General features: G+C 35.0%; 1 protein-coding gene across 1 annotated transcript in view; it reads left to right on the plus strand.

Annotated features, from left to right (window-relative positions):
* The window catches only part of ZBBX (zinc finger B-box domain containing), a 113,314-nt gene that overhangs the window by 28,867 nt on the left and 58,265 nt on the right, over positions 1-26,182 (plus strand). Inside the window, exon 7 of the mRNA XM_029938746.1 lies at positions 1,890-1,985. Within this exon, the coding sequence (XP_029794606.1) occupies positions 1,890-1,985 (96 nt within the window). The remainder of the gene's footprint in view (positions 1-1,889; positions 1,986-26,182) is intronic.

Genomic DNA, 26,182 nt, shown 5'->3' on the forward strand with positions numbered 1-26,182 from the left:
TTAGCTGTGTGACTGGGCAAATTCTCAATCATTGTGTCCCTTGGTTACTTAATCTTCACAATGGAGACACATGGTTATGTTAACTCTATAGGGTTGTTGTGAGGATTCAGTGAGATGAACCATATGAAGCCCTTAGAACAGTGCGCTAAGTGCTCAGTTTGGATATTGTTATGTGACTCTAACCTTCCTTTTTAGTTTCATTTACTTATAATTTCTTACTCTTTCAACCTTTGGTTGTTATTGTTGGTAGTGTTGTTTTAATAATTTTATATTTAATAAATCTGGCCACACAGTTGAGGTAACAGCGTCCTCAAATGGAGACCTTGTAATACAATTTTAAAACGTTAATGGACTCCTGTTGCTTTTTTGTTTTTAATGTTTATTTTTGAGAGAGAGTAGGTGAGTGAGTGGGGGTTGGGCAGAGAGAGGAGACAGATTCCAAAGCAGGTTCTCAGCTTACAGAGCCTGCTGTGGAGCTCCAGCCCATGAACCATGAGTTCGTAACCTGAGCCAAAATCAAGGGTCAGATTCTCAACTGACTGAGCACCTAGACACCCCCCTGTTGGGTTTTTAATACAAATTTAGTCTACTTTTCCACATTCAATACATTCTAGTGCCTGTTGCTTGACCTGTGGTCTGCACACCGGCAGCTGCATGGCCATTACCTGGGAGCTTGTTAGAATGCAGGATCTCGGGTCCCATTCTATACTTCCTGCACCAGTCTTCACGGTAACAGAATCTCAGCTGATTCATATGCACAGGACAGTTCGGTAGGTAGCACTGTATTGCACATTTCAGTCAGTCACTCACCAGAGCAAGGTAGAAGAGCTTGGTCAGCCTCTCTCCAGTGTTCCCCAGCTGCTTTCTGCTCATGATTCCTTGATAGGTGGAGACAGGAAGGAAGGGAAGAGTGGTAGTGGGCACCCTAAGCGGGGAGAGGGGAAATGAGAAAAGGATCAAAGGGAATGTGGGCTCTGTGACATAAGACTTTCTGACATATCTCTCCAAACTCTCATGTTTTCTTTTTTGAGCTGCTGGCATTCTTAACCGAGGCCAAACTCAAGAAAATGAGAGCTCTTAGCATTTTGGACTGCCTTTTCTCAGGTCGTAAAGGGTGTTGATGTGGCCGTACAACTGCACAGGAGTAATGGCACTTGCAGTAAAAATTCCATTTTCTTTCCTCTTTAAGTCTTGCTTGATGCCATCAAAGGTATAGGGACATCACATCAATTTATTCATAAATTAAAAAACTACATTTTAACAGTGCAGAAACTTGTCCCTAATTGTTCCGGTAGTCATAAAAATTGCTGATGTGTTGATGTAGTTCCATTCAGTTCTTTTTCTTATACTTCCTTTCCTTTGAGGAATCTTCTAAGAATGCTTTTAAAACCATATTTTGAGACTCACCAGTGAAGTTATGCCATTCAAAGAAGTATGTGACGATTTTTGGAGAGGAATAGCAGATGCATTGTGTGCCGTGTAAATCAACAGAGAGATGAAAGAACTCCTAAAAATGAAGTAATTTTGACTCAGAGATAATGCTGCTTAGTTTTTACCAGGTCAAGAAGTTTGGTCTGAGGTTGCTGGGTTTTTTTTTTTTTATGATTTATTCAGATATTGTGGATACATATATATATCTAATACATATCTAAAACCTACTTGTAGCTATTATATTTATTTTGATATGAGAATAATCAGAGTTTACATGTTAGTTTTTCTGTTACATCTTAATGGAGTCAAATGGTAGTTCCAGTGTCCTTGAGCTTCTCAAATCCTATGATATCTAGGTATGCCGTTGGAGAAATAAAGATGATAATGATAAGTTCTCCATGCCGACATTTTCTCAAACTCATGTTTTTATAATATTGCGTGTTTTAATGTCTTTCAAGGTATGCCTTGAATGTGGCGAAGATTATTGTTCAGGTTGCTTTGCTAAAATTCACCAGAAGGGGGCACTGAAGCTCCACAGAACAACTCTTTTGCAGGTATGACTTTTTAAAATGCTTTACTTGTGTATTTATAAAATGGTTCAACACAAAGACACTGAAAACATGTTTAGTTATCTAGAATTTAGGATTTATATTTCTAAAATTCTGATATGTACAGTCTTTACATATATCTTAAAATTATTTTACTGAATGCTAATCTGTGTTCTATTTTGCTATTTAAACTGTTTTGGTACAGTTCTTGAAACATTAGCTTGATTAGAGTTTTTAGATCATGCACTTTATCTGTGAAATTGACATTTAAAAATTAGTATTTTGTATCTATTGTGGTTTCAAATGAACGTATGGTTTGTTTTAAGTATTATTTCTATATTGTTTATAAATAGAAATGGCTAATATTTTCTTTTGATGTTTTTTAAAATTAGTCTTTTATTTGTCCTCACCAATTATCTTTTAAATAAGCTTATCTCTCCAGTTTCTACTTTTCCTTCTATATAGTAGAAGCTTTTATTTTTCCTCATATAGTCATTGTTTTTTGAAATGTCTAAGTTCAAACTCTGTCAGATAGCTTAAAAAGTCCAGAATTTAAGCAATAAATAAGGCTAAACATAGATATGACATGTTATGTCAGTTACATTTAACAATATACTGTTATAGATTTCATTCATTGCACAGTAATTTACTCAGTAAATATTTATCGAATACCTTTTAGAAAGCAGGGGATTGCTAGGCAGTACCGTAAACAGAAGAGTAACACTAGGACCCTGCTCTTAAGGAGCTAAGGATGAAAGTGACAAACAAGGACCTTGTGTAATGGGCGAAAGATTTTAATATCTTGTAGACAAAAAGAAGGAGATGATCAGATCTGTATTTAGAAACATCACTGGTAGATTTTCATTTTTACATGTGACTTCAGTATAAAGACTGTATTGGTAACTCTCAGGATACTTACTGATGACCCAAGTCATAATAACCCCAAAACATAAAATAGAACTTACTCATATCAGTATTTACCAAAGTCAGTTACTTTTGAGTGGCTGGCTACTCAATGTTTGGAGCCTCCTGGTGGAAATAGTGAGGGAAAACAAAACAATGCCTGCTACTCCCTCCTCAGGGAGGTTTGCACAACTGGACAGTTACAGAAATGAACATTAACGTCTATACATGTGGGTGTGATTATTAACATACGAATACTATAGATTATAAAGGCACTCCACTTTAAGGGTACAGAGTGAGCTCATGTTAGGAATTGTCCTAGTTCATCATATTTTCTGAGCGGTTGCTCAGTGAATTAGGTATCGTGCTAGCTAGTATGGAAGAAACAAAGAAAAACGAGACACGGTGCCTTCTCTCAACTTCAGTATTTGACCTTCAAGATTTCTCTATGTCTGATTCTCTCCTCTCTCTCCATCCCTCCTCCCCTCCCCTTCTCTCTCTCACTGTCACATACACATCACACAAACACACACATACCCATAATCAATTTCAAAAGACAGTCAAACTTTCTGTGATATACCTTATTGTTATCCTGAGACAGATTGGATGCTAGGTGTCAAATCATGCCTACTAACACAACACAGTGTGCGCTTTCTAAACATGTGGCATTTTCTATCCCACATTAATGTCATTAAAATGATTTCTTCTGTATCTTAAAAAGAACATAATCTTTGTAGATGAGATTCTTATATAATCCTAAATATAGAATGGATAAGAAAGAGAGAATTATTATTTCCTAAATAAATACTTTGTATCATATACTGTTACATAGTACCAGCATCACATTTTCTAGTTTTGATTGCAGGGGAGGAAAGGTTGGTAAGTTAGAAATAGCAAAATGGTATTTAAGTTCCTAGCGAATTTCAAGTGGTGGAAGACACGTTCATCTCTACAAGTTAACGTAGTGAATTCTATAATATGTATACAAATCAAAAGCATCGCAAGTGACACCAAATATAGGAGTTCCTTTATGCATATATTTTAAAGTTAAGTACTGCTAGAAAACTATGTATTTTCCACGTTTGCATTACTTCTCTGTGTTGCCCTCCATTCTGTGAAGGCCAAAGTCACAACTTGATGCTGTTTTGAGGATAGTCCTGGGAAGTTCGTTGCCTACTGAGGAAATCAAATTAAGAGGCTAACCTTAGAAAAAGGAGTATAGAGAAACCACCCATGTTGGGAGCTAAATGTATACTGTTACTCTTTTTATATAACACCATTTCACTTACCCAGATTGCTAATTAATGCAATACTTTGCAAGAGATTGTTTTCCAGATAAATCATGTAAATTTGACCATTTATTCATTCAAAATAATTTAAATTAAAAAAGGTGGGGTTTTGTTTTTTTGCTTTTTGTTTTTTTTGGAAAGGAAACTTTAACAAAATGTATAACATAATCCCTCCCATCTTAGTAAAGAGTTCAGTGAACACAATCTCACTATATTTTGGTGACACCTTTTCTTTTGATCACTAGCTGTTAAGACGGTAAGAGGCCTCAACTAGCTGATGAAGTATGTGTAGCTAAGAGACTTGATCTTCTGGTTAGTACTTCACTTTTCTTCTTTAACATGGTCTTACCCCTTCTCTGCCTTCACTCCTTGGCTTTAACCAATTCTCCCATTAGCTGTCTGCCATTTTCTTCTTTCTGTTCTCTGTTTGGCCTTTAATTTTTGCCTTTTGGGTTTTTTTCTCCTTGTTTCCATCATTTTCCCTGGTCTTTCCCTATGAATAAAGGTTCTTGATGCTGTTTTGTGCCCTGGCCTGATGACCATTGGTCAACAGTGAATGATGTCTCTCTCTTGTTTTGCCCTCAATAATCAGTCATATAGTATTTTTAGCTTCCCATTGTTTTGGCAACTGTCAACATCATGAGACTTTTTTTGTTGACTGCTGAATTCTTACTGAATTTGATGAATTAGAGCAGGTGTTTGGTATCTGATTTTTAAGCATTGCAATATAGAAACCAAGCATTCTGGGGCACCTGAGTGGCTCAGTCAGTTGGTATCTGACTCTTGATTTCAGCTCAGGTCATGACCTCGCAGTTTGTGAGTTCGAGCCCTGCACTGGTTCTGTGCTGACATCGCGGAGCCTGCTTGGGATTCTCTCTCTCCCTCTCTGCCCCTCCCTTGTTCTCTCTTCTCTCTTTCTCTGTCTCAGAATAAATAAGTATTAAAAAAATAAAAAGCAAACATTCTTGCCTAATGGCTGTTCTACTTTATATTCTTTATGCTGACATTTCTGGGTATTTTAAAGCAGAGCAAATTTGATTTCTATAAACTCTTTCAGCTGCCATTCTACAGCCTAGTGAGTCTTTACAAAGTTAATGGTCAACAGAGACTATTTTGCACTGCATATCTTGTTTTACTTAAGAGGTAAATCCTTGAAAAAATTGAAGGCAAACCATTACCATTTCCATGTTGACTGACATTATAATTTCAAAGGGCTTTTCTTTTGATTTATGATTGATTTATACTTGGCAGTGATTCCAACACAAGTTTGGTTTTTTAACCTCTCCAATCTCTGTTAAATAGTTAATTATCTACAAAATAAAGTATGACTGCATGAGGGAAATTACTACCAATGAAAATCCTATCTCCATATTTAGAATGATTTGTAACATTCAACATTTAAGGGTTGAAACAAAAGTGTTTTTTAGTGGGCAAGCCTCACATTGATGAAAAACAAGGTCTTAATCTCTCAGACATTTCTATTTTCCTTTAACAACATGCAATCAAACAGACAAGACACAGTTAATCAGAGATAACAGAAGATGGGGAAGAAAGTAAACAAAAAGTATTACATTATGAAATTATGACATGCACAAGGGGAGGTTGGATTAGGTAAATCATTAATAGATTCTGGAATGTATATTTTCTTAACTGAAATGGATATTTTTCATAACTGGAAAGGAGAGACCTTGGGAAAGGGAGTGGTTCTCATTAAGAGAGAAGAGATAACTGAGGTAGAATTGCCATGTTTTCTGGTATAAAGTCTTTATTCATAGCCTCTTTACTTTTTTTTAATCTCCAAAGAAAGATATGCCTATATAGATATAAATGGGTATATGTTTGCTTGAAAGTACTTCTGGGAAAATCTTCAGAGTACTATTTATGCTTACTGACTTTATAGCAGTCTTTTTCTTTTAGTTGACAATGACCAATTTCAGCTCGTAGGCTCACACTGTCTTGATCTGTTAATGTTCAGAATAATATGGTATTTTTAGATCATAGCTCGTCCTTTAGATCATAGTATCATGGTTATCCACTTGGTGGATCTCAGTGGACCCGTTATAAATGCTGTACGTACACGTATTCTGGATGTAGTGGTGTGCCCCCGAGACCCTCCTCTTGAGAACTGAGATGCTCACTTCCCAGCTGCTTAGAGTGTTGCCTGCAGATAGATCCCACTTGAAACTCTCCTTCTCCAAGCTGACACTCCCAACCTGGGGGCAGTCCATTCTGTGGTCCCGTAACTGGTTTGTGTGGGGACACAGACTTCAGCAGACCCCTGCCGCTGTTGAGAGCAACTCCAACAATGATCACAGCACCCCCTCCAACGCCCCCCAACTGCCCCCACCTTGTGGACCTGGCAACTGAGTCAAACCCAGCTTTGTCCACATCTGCCTCCGTTTTCCATCACACTTGTTCTCCTCCGAGCACTTCCGACTGAAATTCAGGCAGGCAAGCCTCAGAATTTGTTTCCTGGGGAAGCTGACCCATCAGTAATGTCATTCAGAGTGGGGATATAGATAATTTTTGGCCTGATTGCAGAGTGTGCTGCAATATTTGAAGGTCAATGTATAACATCTCTTCCTTCATTTTTCAGATTCTGAACCAAGGGAGAAATGGATATTAGAGTGAAAATGTAGAAACCAAAATACCAATTTTATTATTGCCACACTCAGAACCGGTGGTTAGGGTGTGAATGTTCAGACTCATTCAGCTTCCTGATTGTTCCTGGAATTGGACATTTTTTCACCTCCACCCCTAAATTGCAGACATTTCTCTTTGGCCATGGAAGAGCCAACCCAGTAAAACCTCATAATGGATATCTAGATTAGAATGTATCCTTCTCTGGACAGGCAGTGCTCAGAGGGAGAACCCGGAAGGGGCCTCACCTCGGTCTCCAAAGTCTCAGCAATAGGAGAGATATGTGAGGATGGGAATAAATGTTCCCTTCATGAAGAATGATCATAAGTTCTCATGATTTTAGAATCCAGGTAATGTAAATATCTTGTATAAACTTGTTACTTTTAAATACTGGTTAATATTATACTTAATAAAAAACAAAACACTTAAAAATATGTGAACAAGTGATACATGGCATGAATTTCTCCTGTTTCTTAAATATGGATCATGTTATTAACAAATACCCTTTATGCCAACAGTTTGTGTTTGTTGCCTTCGTTACGATTATCACTTCATACTTCCTCTATCAAAAAGGGTTTTTTTTAACTATGTTGTTATTGACTATTCATTCTATTATATCCTGATAAATTTCAAATCCTGTGAGGAAAGGGACTATTTCTGTTTTGTTCATCACTGTATTCTCAGTGCTTCACATTGTACCTGACACACATCTATCCAATTTTTGAGTGAATGGAACATGAATGAATCCCTAATGATCTGATCCAGCTCCTGAAATAATTAAAAACTATATTTTCACTAGCAAAGTTTACTTTTCTCTGAATTTTTAAAAACAAAGATTGGGTCATTAAAGGAGTTTATGGTATGTGAATGTGTTCTGTTGGTGGAGGATTGGCAAAAGCCTTTCCTCTTATGTCTGAGAACTTGAACTTGAGTTAATTTTTTTAGGATTTTCCTTGGGAAAAGAGGAAGGTAGTCATGTCAAGTATGTCCCTAGACAACATACTACGGTAAACATGAGTTCTGATTGCCAACTTGCATTTAAATGGGAGAAGTTTAAATACGTGGAGTAAGCCATAGGTCCCTGAGCGTGGTGGGCTTTGTACTGGTGGTTTCTGCTGGGAGACTCTGGACCCCGTGCAGATGGGGATTGACTCTGGTGGAAAATAAGGCTTCTAAGCTGGTATCATCCTCCTGCATTCAAGCTGTACTTGTGCATGAACTGTGGCAAGACTCCCACTCAAAAATAATAACTGATGCTATCCTGTCAGCAAACTGCTATGCCTGTTCTTACCCTTCTCAGTAGACTAATGCCCAGACTGCTTCGATGATAGCCCTGTGAGACTGAGAATTCAGTTAACCCAGGCGGGCTCCTTGGTAGGCATTGCAGATTTTCAAAAAACAAAATGGTGGTGTACCAGAAAGGTAAAAGAAGACACTTGAACAGGCATCATTGACAAGAATATTTTTAAATATTCACATTCTTTCTATATACCAATCTCGTTCAGTGTATTTTAGTACTTTCATAGGTAATGTGTGACTATCAACACGATTGATTGTAGAACATTTTCATCACTTCAAAAAGATACCCCACACCCTTTTGCTACTATTCTATGTCCTGATACCTTCCTTCCCCCACTCCCTGGCAACCATGAATCTGTTTTCTGTCTTTGTAGATTAGCCTATATTTAATATAAATTGAATCATAGAATACGTGGTCTTTTATGACTGACTTTTTTTTACTCAGTAAAGGAAAAAAGTTTTCAAGGTTCATCTATGTTGTACTTTCATTTATGTTTATGGCTGCATAACATGTCATTGTATATATTGATAGGCCCCATTTTGTTTATCCATTGTTGGATGGACATTTGGTTGTTTACCCCTTTTGGCTATTATGAATAGTGCTTCTATGAACATAGATGTATAAGTTTTTATATGGACATATGTTTGTATTTCTCTTAACTCTGTCTCTAATAGTGGAGTTGCTGGTTTATATGATAAATCTGTCTTTAATTGTTTGAGGAACTGCCAGAGAGTTTTTGAAAGTGGCTGGTCCATTTGACATTCCAGTCAACAGAATTTGGAAGTTGTGATTTCTGTGTGTCCCAGCCAACACTTGTTTTTGTCTCACTTTTTTTTTTAACATGCAGTATTATATTGCTTTAAGGTATATAGTCAAGTAATTCAGCACTTCCATACGTCACCCGATGCTCAAGACAAGTGCACTCCTTAACCTCCATCACCTATTTTACCCATCCCCTCTTCCCTCTCCCTTCTGGTAACTGCCAATTTGTTCTCTATAGTTAAAACTCTGTTTCTTGGTTTTGCTCTCTTTTCCTCCATTATGTTTGTTTGTTTTTCTTAAGTGCCATGAATGTGTAAAATCGTATGGTATTTGTCTTTCTCTTGACTTATTTCACTTAGCATAATACTTTCTGCAAGATTTTATTCTTTTTTATGGCTAAGTAACATGCACATCTTCCTTATCCATTCGTCTGTTGATGGACACTTGAGCTGCATCCATATCTTGGCTATTGTAAATATGCCACAGTCAACATAGGGGTGCAGCTATCCCTTTTAATTAGTATTCATATATTCTTTGGGTAAATACCCAGTAATGTGATTGATGGATCATAAAGTAGTTCTATTTTTATCTTTTTGAGGAACTTTCATTGTCTTACTTTTTTGATTCTAGCATCTTGGTATGAAGTCATATCTCACTGTGGTTTTGATTTGCATTTCCCTGATTACTGTGGATCTTGAACATCTTTTCAGGTGTTATTGGACATTTGTATATCTTCTTTGGAGAAATATTGACAAGAAGTTTTGAGAGGCCATAGATATGGGACAGTTAATAGCCAACACTTCAGGGAAAACCACATTTGTGATGACTTTTTCAATGCTAGTACTAAGAAAAGCTAGAGAAAAAGAAAAGCTGGCATTTGAAGGAGGTGTGGAAAGGGAGAGTAGGGCTTCTCTTATCACCAGTGGGGAGTTAGAAGAACATAGATGGTTTAGGGAGTATATTACAGAATCAACAGACAGATGGAGCAGCAGATCTAGTGCAGAAGGTGGATGCGGTGTAAGGATTTAATGCAGATGTGGTTCAAATCATTCTCAAAGGGAAATAAGGGTGTTTCTGTAATATTTATGCCCAGGGGATCTGTAAGATAAAACTCATATATGCCAGCTCAGAAACTCGCAGGGTGGTTGTGAGGAACAGATTAAATGACAACAAATATAAGAATGTTCAGCTTATAGCAGGGGCTCCATACAATGGATTTTATTAGTCAGGCTATGGTATTTGGGGGAGATTCAGCCCAAATCTAAATGTAGAACCTAGAAAACAAAGTATATTAATGATGATATGTCTAAAGAACTAATGAAATGGTTACTTTTGGTTTTAGGGCTGTTTTCAAAATTATTGTAGGAATATATATTTTGAAAGGCTTATGTGAAAAAACAGTGAACTAACATTTTAGAGAAATATAGACCTCCTCATTTTCCAAATAGAGAATAATAGAATCTCAATTTTGGAGGGGACCATAAAGATTATTAGTCTAACTACATGTCTGAAACTTTAATCATCACATTGTTGTTGGATATTTGAGAAACCTTTGCAATTTGCAGGTCCTAATAATATTATCTTAAACTTTTTTCATGGGATCTGACAAGTTTTACGGTAATTTATCCTTGCTGGTCTTTATAAAGTAAAAATGTTCAATTGTGATGTAACAGCATTAAGATACATAAAAACCAAATATAACAAATTATTGATTGCAATTTGTTAGGGAGTTTATTCTGCTATGTCTCAAAATCTGTTATTCAGAGCACTGCATAGAAAATCATTTCTTTCTCATGTAGCTCAAATATGAGTAATTACTGAAAGCAGCTAACTCATCTGGATGCATTATACATGTAATATTAGTTGAAAACAATGGTAAGTACTTGCCAAGATAATTAATATAGTGCATAATTATATGGCATCAAAACTGCAAATGGAAAGATTGCAGGTGTGAATTTCCTGTTAATTTTTTTGTTCCCAGTCTGACTCACTTTTAAGATTGCTCTCTAAATAGAATTTTTTAATGTTGTAATAAAATTTGAAAAGCACAGTTCTTTAGACCAAGATTCTATTTATTTATCTGGATATCAAGTGATTTAAAAATTTTTGAGAATATGTAATATATATATATGCTTTCTTATACATATATGTGTATGATTTATTGCCTTATTTTAAACTATCTTTTCTGCATTATGTTTTATTTCATTATTTCATATTTATCAAGTCCAGATTAATTTTATTTGACATTTACTATCTATAGAATAGTAAACCACATTTATTTTTTTTTTAGTTGAGATAAAATTGGTGTGTAACATCATATTAGTTTCAGGTGTAGAAAATAATTTAATTTCAGTATATACTACAAGTGATCACCACAATAACTTATCATTTGTCACAATGAAATTAACCACCTTCATCCATTTTAGCCAATCTTCTTCTCCCCAATAACCACCAAACTGTTCTCTGTATTTATGAGTTGTGTTGTGTCTTGTTTGTTCATTTGTTTGGTTTTTTAGATTCTACATGTAAGTAAAATCATACAGTATTTGTCTGCCTGACATACTCACTTAGTATAAAACCCTCAAGGTCCATCCATATTGTCACCAGTAGCAAGATCTTCTTATTTATGACTGAATAGTGTTTCATTGTGTGTGTGTATAATATTATATACCACATTCTCTGTATCCACTCATTAATTAGTAAACACTTAGGTTCCCATATCTTGGCTATTGTATATAAAGCTACAGTGAATATGAGGGTAGATATATCTTTATAAATTAGTGTTTTCTTTTTCTTGGAATGAATACCAAGAAGTGGAATAAATAGCTGAATCATATGATAGTTCTATTTGTAAATTTTTAAAAGTGTTATTTATTTATTTTGAGAGAGAGAGAGCATGAGAGAAAGGGAGAGAGAGAGAATCCAAAGCAGGCTGAGCTGACGGCACGGAGCCTGACAAAGGACTTGATCTCACAAACTGCAAGATCATGACATGAGCTGAAATCAAGAGTTGGACACAACCAGCTGAACCACACTGGTGCCCCTCTCTTTGTAATTTTTAAAGGAACCTCCATACAACAGTGTATGAGGGTTCCCTTTCTTCTACACCCTCACCAACACTTCTTTCTTGTCTTTTTGAGAATAACCATTTTAACAGTTGCAAGATGGTATCTCATCGTGGTTTTGATCTGCATTTCCCAAGATGATGACTGATGTTGAATATCTTTTTATGTGCCTGTTAGTCATCTCTATGTTTTTGAAACAGTATCTATTTAGGTTTTCTTCCCATTTTTAAATCATATTCTTCCTTTCCTTCCTTCCTTCCTTCCTTTTTTCCTTTATTTCTTCCTTCCTTCCCTTCTTCCCTCCTTCCTTCCCTTCTTCCCTCCTTTCTTTCCTTCCTTCTTTCTTTCTTTCTTTCTTTCTTTCTTTCTTTCTTTCTTTCTTTCTTTCTTTCTTTCTTTCTTTCTTCTTTCTGAATTGTTTGAATTCTTCATGTTTTTTTAGATACTAATCCCTTATTGGATATATGCTTTGAAAATACTTCCTCCCACTCAGAAAGTTGCCTTTTCATTTTGCCAACAGTGTCCTTTGCTCTGAAGAAGCTTTTTAGTTTAGTTTAGTTCCACTTAATTACTTTTTCTTAAAATTTTTTTTTTAAATATTTGTGTTTGAGAGAGGGAGATAGACTGAGCATGAGTGGGGGAAGATCAGAGAGAGATGGAGACACAGAACCCAAAACAGGCTCCAGACTCTGAGCTGTCAGCACAGAGCCCAATGCTGGGCTTAGACTCCTGAGCCATGAGATCGTGACCTGAGCCGAGGTCAGATGCTTAACTGACTGAGCCACCCAGGTGCCCTTTACTTTTGCTTTTGTTGCTTTTGCTTTTGGAGTCATATCCAAAAATTCAAAACTGATGTCAAAGAGTTTACTGCTTGTGTTTTTTTTTTTTTAGGAGTCCTAAGAGTTTTGTGGCTTTGGATCTTATTTTTAATCTGTTTTGTGTTAATTTTCATGTATGCGGTAAGGTAATGGTACGGTTTCATTCTTTTGCATATGGCTGTACAGTTTTCCCAACACCATTTATTAAAGAGACTGTCCTTCCCCCATTGTATATTCTTGACTTGGTTTTATAAATTATTGATCATATATGTGTGGGTTTAGTTCTGGGCTCTTTCTTCTTTTTTATTTGGTCTACAAGTCTATTTTTATGGCAATACCATACTGGTCTGATTAGTATAGCTTTGTAGTTTATTTGAAATCAGAGAGCATGATATCTCCAGCTTTGCTCTTTTTTCTTAAGATTTTTTTGGTGAATCTCAAATCTTTGATATTCAGGGTTTTTGTTGTTACATATGATTTTTAGAATTATTTATTCTAATTCTGTGAAAAATATCATTGGTATTTTGATGGGGCTTGCATTGAGTCTGTAGATTACCTTGGGTAGTATGGACATTTTGACAATATTCTTTCAATCCAAGCACAGAATATCTTTCCATTTATTTGTGTTTTCTTCAGTTTCTTTCATCAGTGTTTATAGTTCTCAGTGTACAGTTCTTTCACTTTCTTGGTTAAATTTATTTCTAAGTATTTTATTCATTTTAGAGCAATTCATTTTGGTGGAAAAGGAATTGATTTCTTAATTTCTCTTTCTCATAGTTTATTATTAGTGTAGAACCACACCGATTTCTGTATATTGATATTGTGTCTTACTACTAAATTCATTTATTAGTTGTAACAGATTTTTTGGTGGAGTCTTTAGGGTTTTCTATACATAGTAGCATGTCATCTGTAGATAGTGATGTTTTTACTTCTTTCTTTCCAATTTGGTTGCCTTTTATTTCTTTTTCTTGTCTAATTCTGTGACTTGGATTTCCACTGATATGCTGAGTATAAGTCGTGAGAATGAGCATGTTTGTCATGTTTCCAATATTTAAAAAAAAAAGCTTTCAGCTTTTCACCACTGAGTATGATATTAGTGGGTTTGTCATATATGATCTTTATTTTGTTGAGAAACTTTCTTTCTATATCCACCTTGTTGATAGTTTTTATTATACTTGGATGTTGAATTTTGTCAAGTGCTTTTTTGCATCTATTGAGAAGATTGTAATTTTTATCCTTCCTTTTGTTAATACAGCACAATACGTAGTCACTGATTTGCAGATACTGAACCATTCTCGTATACCTGGAATAATTCCCACTTGATTGTGTTATATGATCCTTTTAGTGTATTGTTGAATTGGTTTGCTAATATTTTGTTGAGAAATTCTGCGTCTGTGTTCATCAGGGATATTGGACTGTAATTTTCTAATTTGTGGTGTCCCTGTCTGGTTTTGGTATCAGGGTAATGCTTGCCTTGTAAAATGAGCTTGAAAGCACTCCTTCCTCTTCAGTAATTTGGAAGAGATTGAGAAGGATAGGTATTAAAAATTTTTTTTGAATGTTTGGTAGAGTTTACTGGTGAACCATCTGGTCATAGACTTCCATTTGTTTGGAGTTTTTTTAAATTACTGATTCAATCTCTTTATTCTGGTAATCTATTATGATTTTCTATTTCTTAATAGTTAATCTTTTTAAAAATGATCATTTATTATTTTTGAGGGGGGTGTAGGTTTCAAAGAATCCAAAGCAGGCTCCACACTGACAGCAGCCAGCTAGATGTGGGGCTCTAACTCATGAATCATGAGATCATCACCTGAACTGAAGCCGGACACTCAACGGACTGAGCTACCCAGGTGCCCCTCTTCATGATTAATCTTGGGAGAGTTTGTGTTTCTAGGGATTTATCCATTTCCTCTAAGTTGTCCAACTTATTGTATAAATTGTTCATAGTATTCTCTTATGATCCTTTATATTTCTGTGGTATCAGTTGTATCTTCTCTTTCATTTCTGATTTCATTTATTTGAGTCCTTTTTTTTCCTTGGTGATTTTTAGCTAGAGGCCTGCCAACTTTTTTATGTTTTCAAAGAGCCAGCTTTTAGTTTCCTGGACCTTTTCAGTTGTTTTTCTTCTCTCTATGCATTCATTTCTGCTCTGCTCTTTATTATTTTCTCCATTCTATCAACTTCAGGCTTCTTTTATTCTTTGTCAAGTTCTTTTGAGGGTAAAAGTTAGGTTGTTTATTTGATATTTTTCTTTTTTCTTGAGGTATGCCTGTATCATTATGAACTTACATCTTAGAACACTTTTTCTGTGTCTCATAGATTTTGGAATATGATTTCAATTTTCATTTTTTCAAAGTATTTTTCAGTTTCTCTGATTCTTACCATTGTGCCACCAGTTCAGTAGCATGTTTTTAAATCTCTGTGTATTTGTGACTTCTCCAGTTTTTTCTTGTAATTGGTTTCTGGTTTTATACCATTTGGGTGGAAAAATAGTTGGTATAATTTCAGGCTTCTTGAATTTGTTGAGACTTTTGTTTTGCAGCCTAACATCTGATCTATCCTGAAAAATGTTCCATGTGCACTTGAGAAAAATGTTTATTCTGCTGCTGTTGGATAGAATGTTCTGTGTATATTTGTTGTCTATTTTGTATAATGTTTCATTTACGGCTAATGTTTCCTTATTGATTTTTTATCTGCATGACCTATCCACTGGCATAAGTGGGGTATATTTTATTACTGTCAGTTTCTTCCTTTAAGTCTATTAATACCTGCTTTATATATTTAGGTGCTACCATGTTTGATTTATAAATATTTATAAATACTCTCTTGTTGGATTGGCCCCTTTATTATTTTTTCTTTAAAAAAAATTTTTTTACATATATTTATTTTTGAGAGACAGAGTGAGACAGAGTGTGAGCAGGGGAGGGGCAGAGAGAGAAGGAGACACCGAATTGAAAGCAGGCTCCAGGCTCTGAGCAAGTGTTCAGCACAGAGCCCAATGCAGGGCTCCAACCCACGAACCATGAGATCTGACACTTAACCGACTGAGCCACCCAGGCATTCCTGTCCCCTTTATTTTTATGTAATGCCTTTATCTTTTATTAGAGTTTTTAAAGTCTGTTTTATCTGATATAAGTATAGCTACACCAGCTTATATTTTTCATTTTCATTTGGATGGAATGTCTTTTTTCTATCCTTTCACTTTCAATCTGTATATGTTGTTAGCTCTGTAGTGAGTGTCTTAAAGGCACATATAGATGGGTCTTTTTTAAATCCATTCAATCATTCTAAGTCTTTTGATTGGAGATCTAGTCCATTTACATTAGAATGATTATTGATATTTTGTTGTTCTTTAGCTGTTTTTGTAGTTTCTCTCTCTTTTGTCTTCTGTTGCTTTCTTCCCTTGTGTTTTGATGAATTTTAGTGTTATGTTTAACTTCCTTGCTCATTACCTGTTTTATATTATAGATTTTTGCTTTCTGCTTTTCGAACTGCTGCGTTTGCATGGGGTCTCAGGGTGATTCTTCATGGAAGCCCTTTAAGAGTGGACTTTCTGTTCCTATAACCTTTTGTGTCTCCTGGATGTAAACCCCATTGGTTTCCAGAGCCAAACATTTTAGCGGCTCATCTCTCTGGCTCTGAAATGGGGTTTGCAGGGGCGCCTGGGTGGCTCAGGCGGTTGGTTGAGTGTCTGACTTCAGCTCAGGTCATGATCCCACAGTTCGTGGGTTCGAGCCCCGTGTCGGGCTCTGTGCTGACAGCTAGCTCAGAGCCTGGAGCCTGCTTCAGATTCTGTGTCTCCCTCTCTCTCTCTGACCCTCCCCTGCTCATGCTGTCTCTTTCTGTCTCTCAAAAGTAAATAAAAGACATAAATTATTTTTTTAAATGGAATGGGGCTTACATCCAGGAAATGCAAGGTTTGAGATGCCTGATGTGGGATATGAACCCCTCTCTCCTCAGGGAAAAACTCCATAGTTGGGAGATCTCTCCCAGTTGTGGGTCTGCGTCCCAGGGACGAGGATTTTGGCAGCAATGCATCTCTGTTCCTCCTACTTGTGTCATTGTGGCCTTTTATCCTTTGTTTAGCTAGTTTTCAGGTCTTTTTTAGTGGGAATCGGTCTGTACGTAACTGTAGATTTTGCGTGTCTGTGAGAGGAGAGGTGAGTTCAGGATCTTCCAAGACAGCCGTCTTGAACTGCTGTCTCAGTAAACTGCATTTATAATTAGGAGCATGTGTCTGGGTCCTCATTTCTTTTTATTCTCTTTATGTGTCAGGGAGGAATGGTAATACATGAATCTTTGATTAACAAAACCTGTGGTTTTCATTAAACTTTTAGAGGAAAAGTAAAAGTAGGGGTCCTTTAAGTTCTACTTAAAGTAGAATAAGCAAGAAGTTCCACTTAAATGATGCTGGAATAAGCAATACATTTCAGCCACATGAATTTCACACTTCCAGGATTTGATTTTTATCTCGCTTGCAATACGCAGATTTTTTATCCCATTGATATTTTTGTCCCACTCATGCAAATACCATATCCGTTTTTAGAAATATGATGAGCAGAACTGTATTTAAAACAGGATTCTGTTGTGAGTTCCCCTATTGCAACATTCTTCCACCCTGTAAATATTTAGTTTTCTACTGTTTCTTCATGTATTTGTATGGGAACTTCTACTCAAATTGTTTTTCTTTTCAGGTTTCTACTATATGGAAATCCCTATCACGTGCTTCTCTGTCTTTCCAGTTGCCCTAAAGTTAACTTTTTTCTTTCTTTCTTTTGATCCTAACACTAGATGAAACATTTGGTCAAATAATTTGCGGATGTTTTCTTCTTTGACTTTCATAGAGAATTCATAGTTGACTCTATGGTAAAGCCTTTTTTTTAGGGAACAAACTTGAACTGAGACAATTTATAAAGATGAACTCATCAGAGAAGCAAAGTAGCATTTTTTTTATAAGAACAGAGATATATTTTAGTGAGGCAGAAGAATTGAGAGAAAAAGCTCATCTCTTTCATTTTTGTTTCGTGGATTAGGACATCCAAGCTCAGTATAATTTTCATAAGTAAATTTTTACTTTGCAAAACTATTTTTTCTAAGTGTAAATGCAATGGGTTTATTGCATCTTATGGATCCATGATTATTTGAGGAATTTATCTCTTGTTGTAGTTACTAGTCCCTGTTTTCTATGTAGTTCCCAACTCAAAGAGATGTAACTGATTTGTTATTGTTGGCTTTAGGGGACCCTTATACTGCCATCATGAACATGCTTGATGCAATGTATAAAGAGAAATACGATTGCAAAATAATCTGTAGAACTTTCTTTGGATAAATAAATCTTAACCAAATGTTTTTATGAGTTTTAATGAAAAAGTTTATTTTACCATAAATTATATTCAGTGTATATGCATTTCTGCCACAGTATGATATATGATTTCTGAAAAAAGTTTTCCATTCTGGAAAATTGCCCACTTAACTTCGGGAAAAATTAGAGTTAGGGGAAAGTGCCTCCAATCCTATGAGATTTTGTAACCAGAGCGCTAACAAAAACAGTTAACATACCGCTGACACACATACCTTATGAAACGGTGCCTCCTTCTCTGTGGTGAAGATCCTGACAGAGATCGTTTTCATCAGATTGAACAAATCTGAATCAACTCATTGCTTCCTTAATAATCCATTGTTTTAAATCAGTAGCAGTGTCTTTATAGTTTCTTTATCTGCGCTCACATTTCCCCCAGATAGCTTTATTTAGTAGAATGCATGGTTGTTAAGGCCATTAAAATAATTCTGTACCAAGGGGGGGCTTTATATAGATTTTTGGCTCTTTTCTTAAGGTCTTCATAAGTTGTTTACATTTTGGCTTTAATTGTGAGACAGCTTGCCCACAATCGTCTCAAAAGAGTAATGTGCTGGAAAGGAGAAACTTAAGAATCAATAAAATTCTGTAGTTATACTGACATCATTCCCCTATTTACCATTTGAGTGTGAGGTAATTCACATCAAAGGAACCAGAATAAGCTGTACTTGGGAAAGTATTCCTCATTTGGGAGGAAATTGTTTTCTCAGAAGCCAGGTCAAAGAAAAAACGATATATGTAATATATAACATATACACTTTTTAAATTCCTTTAGTGCATAATTTGGTCTTTCTGAAATAATTCAATCGTTAAAATGTATCCAACTTCCACCTGTATTCCACGGTCACTGCAACCAATGAATTCATAATGGTTCTTAAGTTCTGCTAAAGACAACATTTTCTCTGTTTATATGTATATGTCTCTATAACTACATGCTTACCAAATACACTTTAGTAAAAGCCCGTGGTTGCAATAAATTTCTTCTAAATTTTGCAACTGGAAAATCAATGCAAGTTAACACGGTGAAAACAGACATTCCAGCATTCCCCCCCAAATTTAGGAAGTAACATAGCTCAATATTGTATGTGAATTTCTTTGAACTGAAACTTCTGGATCACATAAGGAGGCATGGCTATGTCAACATGATCATTAATATTTATTACTGGATAGCCAGGGTTTGGGATGATGATGGCACTTAAGAGTTTTAAAGCACTGACACTACCGTAAAGTATATCATTTTTCTAACTAAACTAAAACTTTTACTCTTGGACCTAAACTTCTACAAGGTGCCATCCACTCCAAAATGCTATAAAATATCAACCCTCTTTACTTTTGATTAATGATACATTGTCAGAGTGATGAATTCTTTTAGAGTGTAATTTGAAAGATAATATCATTCTAGGGAGAAAAAAGTTCAGGTGAGAATTTAGAACAGTTACCAGATGAAATTCGACCATCACACAGTATAGTGAAGGATGGGGGGGTGGATCTGGAAATGCTGGCAGTAAATCACATTCTTTGGCTTTAGTTTAAGCTTCTATTCTACAGTGAGATACATGATTTACTCTGCTCCCTGAAGACTGTTTTAGGTTGATATTTGAACATTTTTAGCATGTAGAAAAGTTGCACAGGTACTTTTATTTATTTTCAGTACCCCCCTCTCCTATTGCTACCTATGAGCACTGTTAGCTATAAATTTTCAAATGTAGAAATGGAAATACAATTATCTTTGAGTTTTAACATTTGATGATATCTTATTAATTGATGTGGTACAGTGTTTGATACTTAATATGCATAGTTATCTATTTTTCATATTTTGTAGCAATAACCTTTACTTACTTTCTTGTTCATTGGTTACTTATTACTTAAGAGGATGGTTGTTATATTAGTAAGTGAAAGGTAATGTGTTTTGTGCTGCAAATCTAGATGCAACCTTCTAAGCAGAGACAAAAGACTGCAGGGACATAGGCCAAACTGTTAGCAGCGGTTACCCCAGTGAAGTACCCAGTGAAGTACTGCTCGTTAATTGGAAGAAACATCTGTTTATTTCTTTCAAATTATTTTCTTATTTTTTTAAGTTTATTTATTTGTTTTGAGAGAGTGAAAGCGTGCATATGCATGAGCAGGGGAGGAGCAGAGAGAGAGAGAGAGAGGGGGAGGATCCCAAGCAGGTTCCATGCTGCTCCAAGGCTAGTAGGCTTGGTCCCGCCAACCATGAGATCATGACCTAAGTTGAAATCTAGAGTCAGATGCTTAACCAGCTGAGCTACCCAGGCACCCCTGCTTATTACTTCCTAATATGGTGGCGTTATGATTTATTTTTCCTGGGTTTCTGCAATTTAAAAAAAAATATTGCTAATTGAATGCCAGGTCTGTGTTTGCTATTTCTCAATGAGGATGCTCTTCAGTATTTTGGGCAGAAACATTTTTTCTTGAGCTCCACCATACCTTAGATTTCAGAATACTCCTTCAATCTGGTTATCACCCATAAATACTAGTAATGCTCTCCAGTGAGCATGAAAACCCGAACACCTCCCCACATTTTCAAGTTTCCTTGCTGCAATTAGGAAGCACTGGTCCTTAATTAGATTTCCTTGCACTCGCTTTGGCAAAAAAGAATTTTTCTTGTTGTTAATAGCCTCATAGATGCATGGGAGTAGAAATGATGCGGTGGAGTCCTAGTAAGAACAGGACAGGAAGTTGGAAAGCTGTTGACAGCCCAAGGCGACTTCTTCCACTTTCAACTTTATTTTTTTCCTGTGTAGCTACTTTATTCTTTTTTAATAATTAACAAATTATGAATTAGACAATAGAGCATCAGTGACAGAGAGAACAAATATTGCTTTGCTGGTTCCAAATCTAAATTCTTATGAACTCAATGAAGACTGGGTACTTACTACTTGTCCAATGAACCACGGCTCAGACGACAGAAATATGTTGAGTGTTTGTGTCCTCCATGTTGAGGCTGGTGGGGATGAGCACTACTGTGGGTCAGGGAGAAATTACCATAGACATTCTTGAAATTGAGTATTCACAACTCTCCGCCACAGTGTGAGGCAGGAAGCTATTTGTCTGTCTGTCTGTTTGTTTATTTTAATGTTTGTTAATTTTTGAAAGAGAGAGAGAGAGACAGTGTGAGCGGTTGAGGGGCAGAGAGAGAGAGAGGGAGACACAGAAGCTGTCAGCACAGAGCCTGAAGCGGGGCTCAAACTCATGAGTCATGAGATTACGGCCTGAGCTAAAGTGGGATGTTTAACTAACTGAGTCATCCAGGTGTCTCCCCCAGTGTATACTATTTAAAGTAAATTTATAAACCTGTGCAACAATCACCACAATTGAGTTTTAGAACATTCCTATCACAACAAAAAAATCTCCTGGTGCTTTTTTTTGGAATCAACTCTTAGTCCTACTTCTACCCCAGGCAACAACTCATCTGCTTTCGGTCGGTATAGATTTATCTTTTCTAGAAATTTTATAGAAGTGGAATCATTCCCATGTAATCTTTTGTGTCTTTTTTTTTTTTTACTTAGCATAAAGTTCTTCCATATTATTGCATGCTCATTGTAGAAGTTTATTCCTTTTTAATGCTAAATGATATTCCATTGTATGGATATATCATATCTTGTTTATCGAGTCATCAACTGATAGATATAGAGATTGTTTAGGCTTTTGGTGTTTTGAAGTTTGGGCTAAAACGTAAAAGGAGTTTGGTCTAAAAAATAAATCAATAGACAAGCAGCTTACTACATCATCATAGAATAAATGCTGTTATGAATATTTATTTGTGTGTAGACCTTCGTGTAGACTGTTTTCATTGCTCTCAGAGTATCTGGGAGCAGAACTGTTGACTCCCATGAAAAGTATTTGTTAACTTTTTAAGTAAATACAAAACTATTTTCTAAAATATCTATAACATTTTACATTTCCCACCGGCAACATATCAGGGTTTCATATTCTCCACATCCTCACCAGCACTTGGTATTGTCAGGGTTTTGCATTATAGCTATTCTAGTATGTGTCTAATGCTATCTCATTGTGGTTCTAATTGTACTTATTTAATGACAAATGATGTTGAACATCTTTTCCTTTGCTTATCAGCCTTCTATATGTCTTTGGTGAAGAGATTATTCAAACCTTTAGGCTATTTTATTTTATTAAATATTTGTTTATTTTGAGAGAGAGAGGAAAGAAAGAAAGAAAGAGAAAGAGAGTGAGTGAGCATGAGTGGGGGAGGGGCAGAGACAGTGAGAGGGAGAATCTCAAGCAGCATCTGCACTGCAGCACAGAGCCTGATGCGGGGCTCCATCCCACGAACCCTGAGATCATGACCTGAGCTGATATCAAGAGTCAGATGCTTAACCAACTGAGCCACCCAGACATCCTTTGGCCGCATTAAAATTTCCTGGTTTGTCTTTGTGATAGTGAGGTTTAAGTGTTCTTTATACACTCTGAATGTATAGATCTTTATCAGATATATGATTCTCAAATGTTTTCTTCTAGTCTATGACTTGAGTTTTTAAATGCAAATTAAAAAATACTAATTTTATATTTTTTGCATTTCTGTGTACATTAGCATAAGGTTGTCAATTTTAGGATAAGATTGTCAATTATTACACAAAAAAAACAAGTGCAAAATCTGACAATTTTGATATAGGATATAAGGTGTCCACAGATCAAGTTTGTTTTTACAAAGCCTTAATTTACCCATTGTTTATTTTATGGATCATGTTTTAAATGCTGCCTTGAAAAATTTTGCCTAAAGTGTTTCTCCTGTATTTTCTTTCATGAGTTTTATAGCTCTAGGCCTTGAATTTAGGTCTATGATACATTTTGTTTTGTATTTGGTATGAGGTAGAAGTCTAAATTCATATTTATGCCTCTGGCTATCTAATTGTCATAGCACCATTTGTTAAAAAGACTATCGTTTCCCCCTGAATTGCCTTGACATCTTTATTAAAAATCAATTGAACACAAGGGCTTATTCCTTGACTCTATATTCTGTTCTTTTGATCTATATACCTAGCCTTATGCCAATACTACACTCTTGATTACTGTTGCTTTATAAGAAGTTTTGAGATTAGATGATAGAAGTTTTCCAGCTTTGTTCTTGTTTCAAGTTATTCTGGCCATTCTAAGTCCTCTATATTTCATATACATTAAACATTTTTTAATTGTAAAATATATATAACATAAAATTTACCATCTTAATCATTATTAAGTATATATAGTTCAGTATGTTCACATTATGGTGCAATCTTCAGAAGTTTTTAATCATGCAAAACTGAAACTCTATATTCATTAATCATTCTACTTTGCATTAATTTGACGACTCTAGAACCTAATATAACTGTAGTTATAGAATATTTGTCTTTTGGTGTCTGGCTTATTTAGCATTATTTCCTCAAAGTTCATTTACACTGTGGCATGTGTCACTTTTTCTTTTTTTCTTTATGGTGGAGTAATATTTTCACTTTGTGTGTATATATACACACCACATTTTGTTTATATATTCATGCATTGATGGACACTTGCATTGCTTCTACTTCTTGGCTACTGTGAAGAGTTCTTCTGTGAGCATGTGGATGCAGACACTTCTTTTGAGACCCCACTTTTCATTGTTTTCAATATGTACCTCGAAACAAATTTGGTAGATACGTTAAGTCCATTTTTAATTTTTTGAGGAAATTTCATTTTCTTACAGCAGCTGAACTATTTTACAATCCTGTTAATAGTGCACAGGGAAAAATTAGTGCACAAGTGTTCTAATTTCTCCACATGCTTACACTTAACACTTGTTCTCCTTTGTCTTCTTGAGAGTAGCCATCCTAATGGGTGTGAGATGACATCTCATGTGTCCATATACATAGTAGGGTAAGCTTATCAATTGTTCAAAAGAAATATCCTGATGGGATTTTGTTAAAGATTTTGTGTAGTATACAGATTGATTTGGAGAAAATTACCATTTTTACAATATTGAATCTTTCAGTCTATAACATCATTTTGTTCTATTTATTTAGATCTTATCTAATTTCTCTCAAACACTTTTTAGTGTTAAATTCATATACATTTTTTGTTAAATGTTTTCATAAGTATTTTATTCTTTTTGATATTACGGTGTGTAATTCTTTTACTTAATTTTATTTTTGGGTTGTTCATTGCTAGTATATATAAATAAAATTGATTTTTGAATATTGACCTTGAATCTTGTGACTTTGATAAACTTACTTATTATAGTAGCTTCCTTTTGATACCTTAGAATTTTCTACATATGATGAATTCATATTCTCTACATGTAAAAATAGTTTTATTTCTTCCTTTTTAATCTAGAAGTTTTTATTTATTTTTTCTCATCTTATTGTGTTAGCTAGAGCAACCAGCAAATTGTTAAATACAAGTGGCAGGTGTTCACATCCTGGCTGTGTTTCTGATTAAGGCAAAACCTTTAGTCTTTTCCATTAATTGTGATGTTAGCTGTAGGTTTTTCATAGATGCTCTTTCCAGTGTGAGGAAGTCACTTTGTATTTTCTGCTTTTCCCCCTGCTTTTATTCCCCCAATATTTATCATGTTGTTGTTTTTATTTTATTGATATGGCTTTTACAATACTTGATTTTTAGATGTTAAGTTAAGATTGCATTGCTGGATATAATTTCACTTGGTCACAACCCATAACTTATGTATTTGTGGATCAGATTTGCTAATACTTTGTGAAGGAACTTTGTATCTCTGTTAATATGGATACTAGTCTTTAGTTTTGTTTTCCTGGAATGTGGTACTTTGATATTGGGTTGTATTGGCCTCATAAAATGAGTTTAGAAGTATTTCTTCCTCTTTTTTTATGAAAGGGTTTGTGTTAGATTGGTATAATTTCTCCCTTAAATACTGGATAAACTTTACCAATGAAACAATTGGAGTCTCGGATTTTTCTTTCATGGGAAGATTTTGACTTCTTAATTTCCTTACTGTATTCAATTCTCATTTCCTATTATTTAGTGAGTGAATTTTGGTGATTTGTGTTTTTCATTGAATTTATCCAGTCAATCTAAGTTGTCTAATTTGTTGGCATATGTTTTTTTTTTTTTTAGATTCCTTTATAATCCTCTAACTTCTGTAGGTCTGGAATGATGTTCTTTCTTTCATTATTGATTTTTTAATTTGTATTTTACTCTTCTTTTTTGTTGGTCATTTTTTTGCCCAAGGTTTATACATTTTCAAGTCTTTTTAACAAACTCAATTTTAGTTTTACTGGTTTTTTTTAAATTTTGTTATATTTTATTTGATCTTTATTTTGTTATTCCTAACTACTTTTGGACTTTTTTTCTTTCATTTCCCCCCCTACTTTCTTGAGTAAGGATTAGATTAGATTATTGATTTTAGACCTTTCTCCTTTCCAAAACAAGCATTTGAAGATATAAATTTCACATTAACCACTGCTTTAATTGTATATTATATATTTTGATATGTTTAATTTCTAATCAAGGTTCTTTTCTTTTTTTCTAGATTATTTTCTGATATCTCTTGTGATTTTTTTTATTGAAAGGTTATTTAGAAGCAAGTTGTTCAATTTCTAACTATCTTGTGATTTCCCAAAATTATTTGTTGTTAGTTTCTAATTTTTTTTGTTGTCAACATCAGAGAACATACTTTCTATGATTTCAGTTCTTATGAATTTATTAATACTGGGCTATCCTAAGGGATGTCCCATATGACCTGAAAAGAATCATATTCTGATGTTGTGAAGTTGAGGTTTCCTTAAATGTCTCCTGGATTAAATTAGTTCACGGTGGTATTCAAATTTTTATATCTGTAGTGATTTGCTGGTTAGCCGTTTCATTAATTTTTTGGGAGGGGTGTTGAAGTTTCTAATTGGAATTTTTAATGGGCTTTTTCTCCTTTTAGTTGTATCTGCTGTTACTTTATGTATTTTGGGGCCCTGTTGTTACATATATTCGTTATAGATACATTTGGTCATAAATATAACTATAATTTCCTATTGAATTGATTTTATTATTATAAAATAAGCCTCATAGTACTTGTTTGCTTATTTAATGCATTCCGTCAAGGACAGA

Source organism: Suricata suricatta, chromosome 5, assembly GCF_006229205.1.
Source record: "Suricata suricatta isolate VVHF042 chromosome 5, meerkat_22Aug2017_6uvM2_HiC, whole genome shotgun sequence".
In the NCBI taxonomy this organism is placed as follows: domain Eukaryota; kingdom Metazoa; phylum Chordata; class Mammalia; order Carnivora; family Herpestidae; genus Suricata; species Suricata suricatta.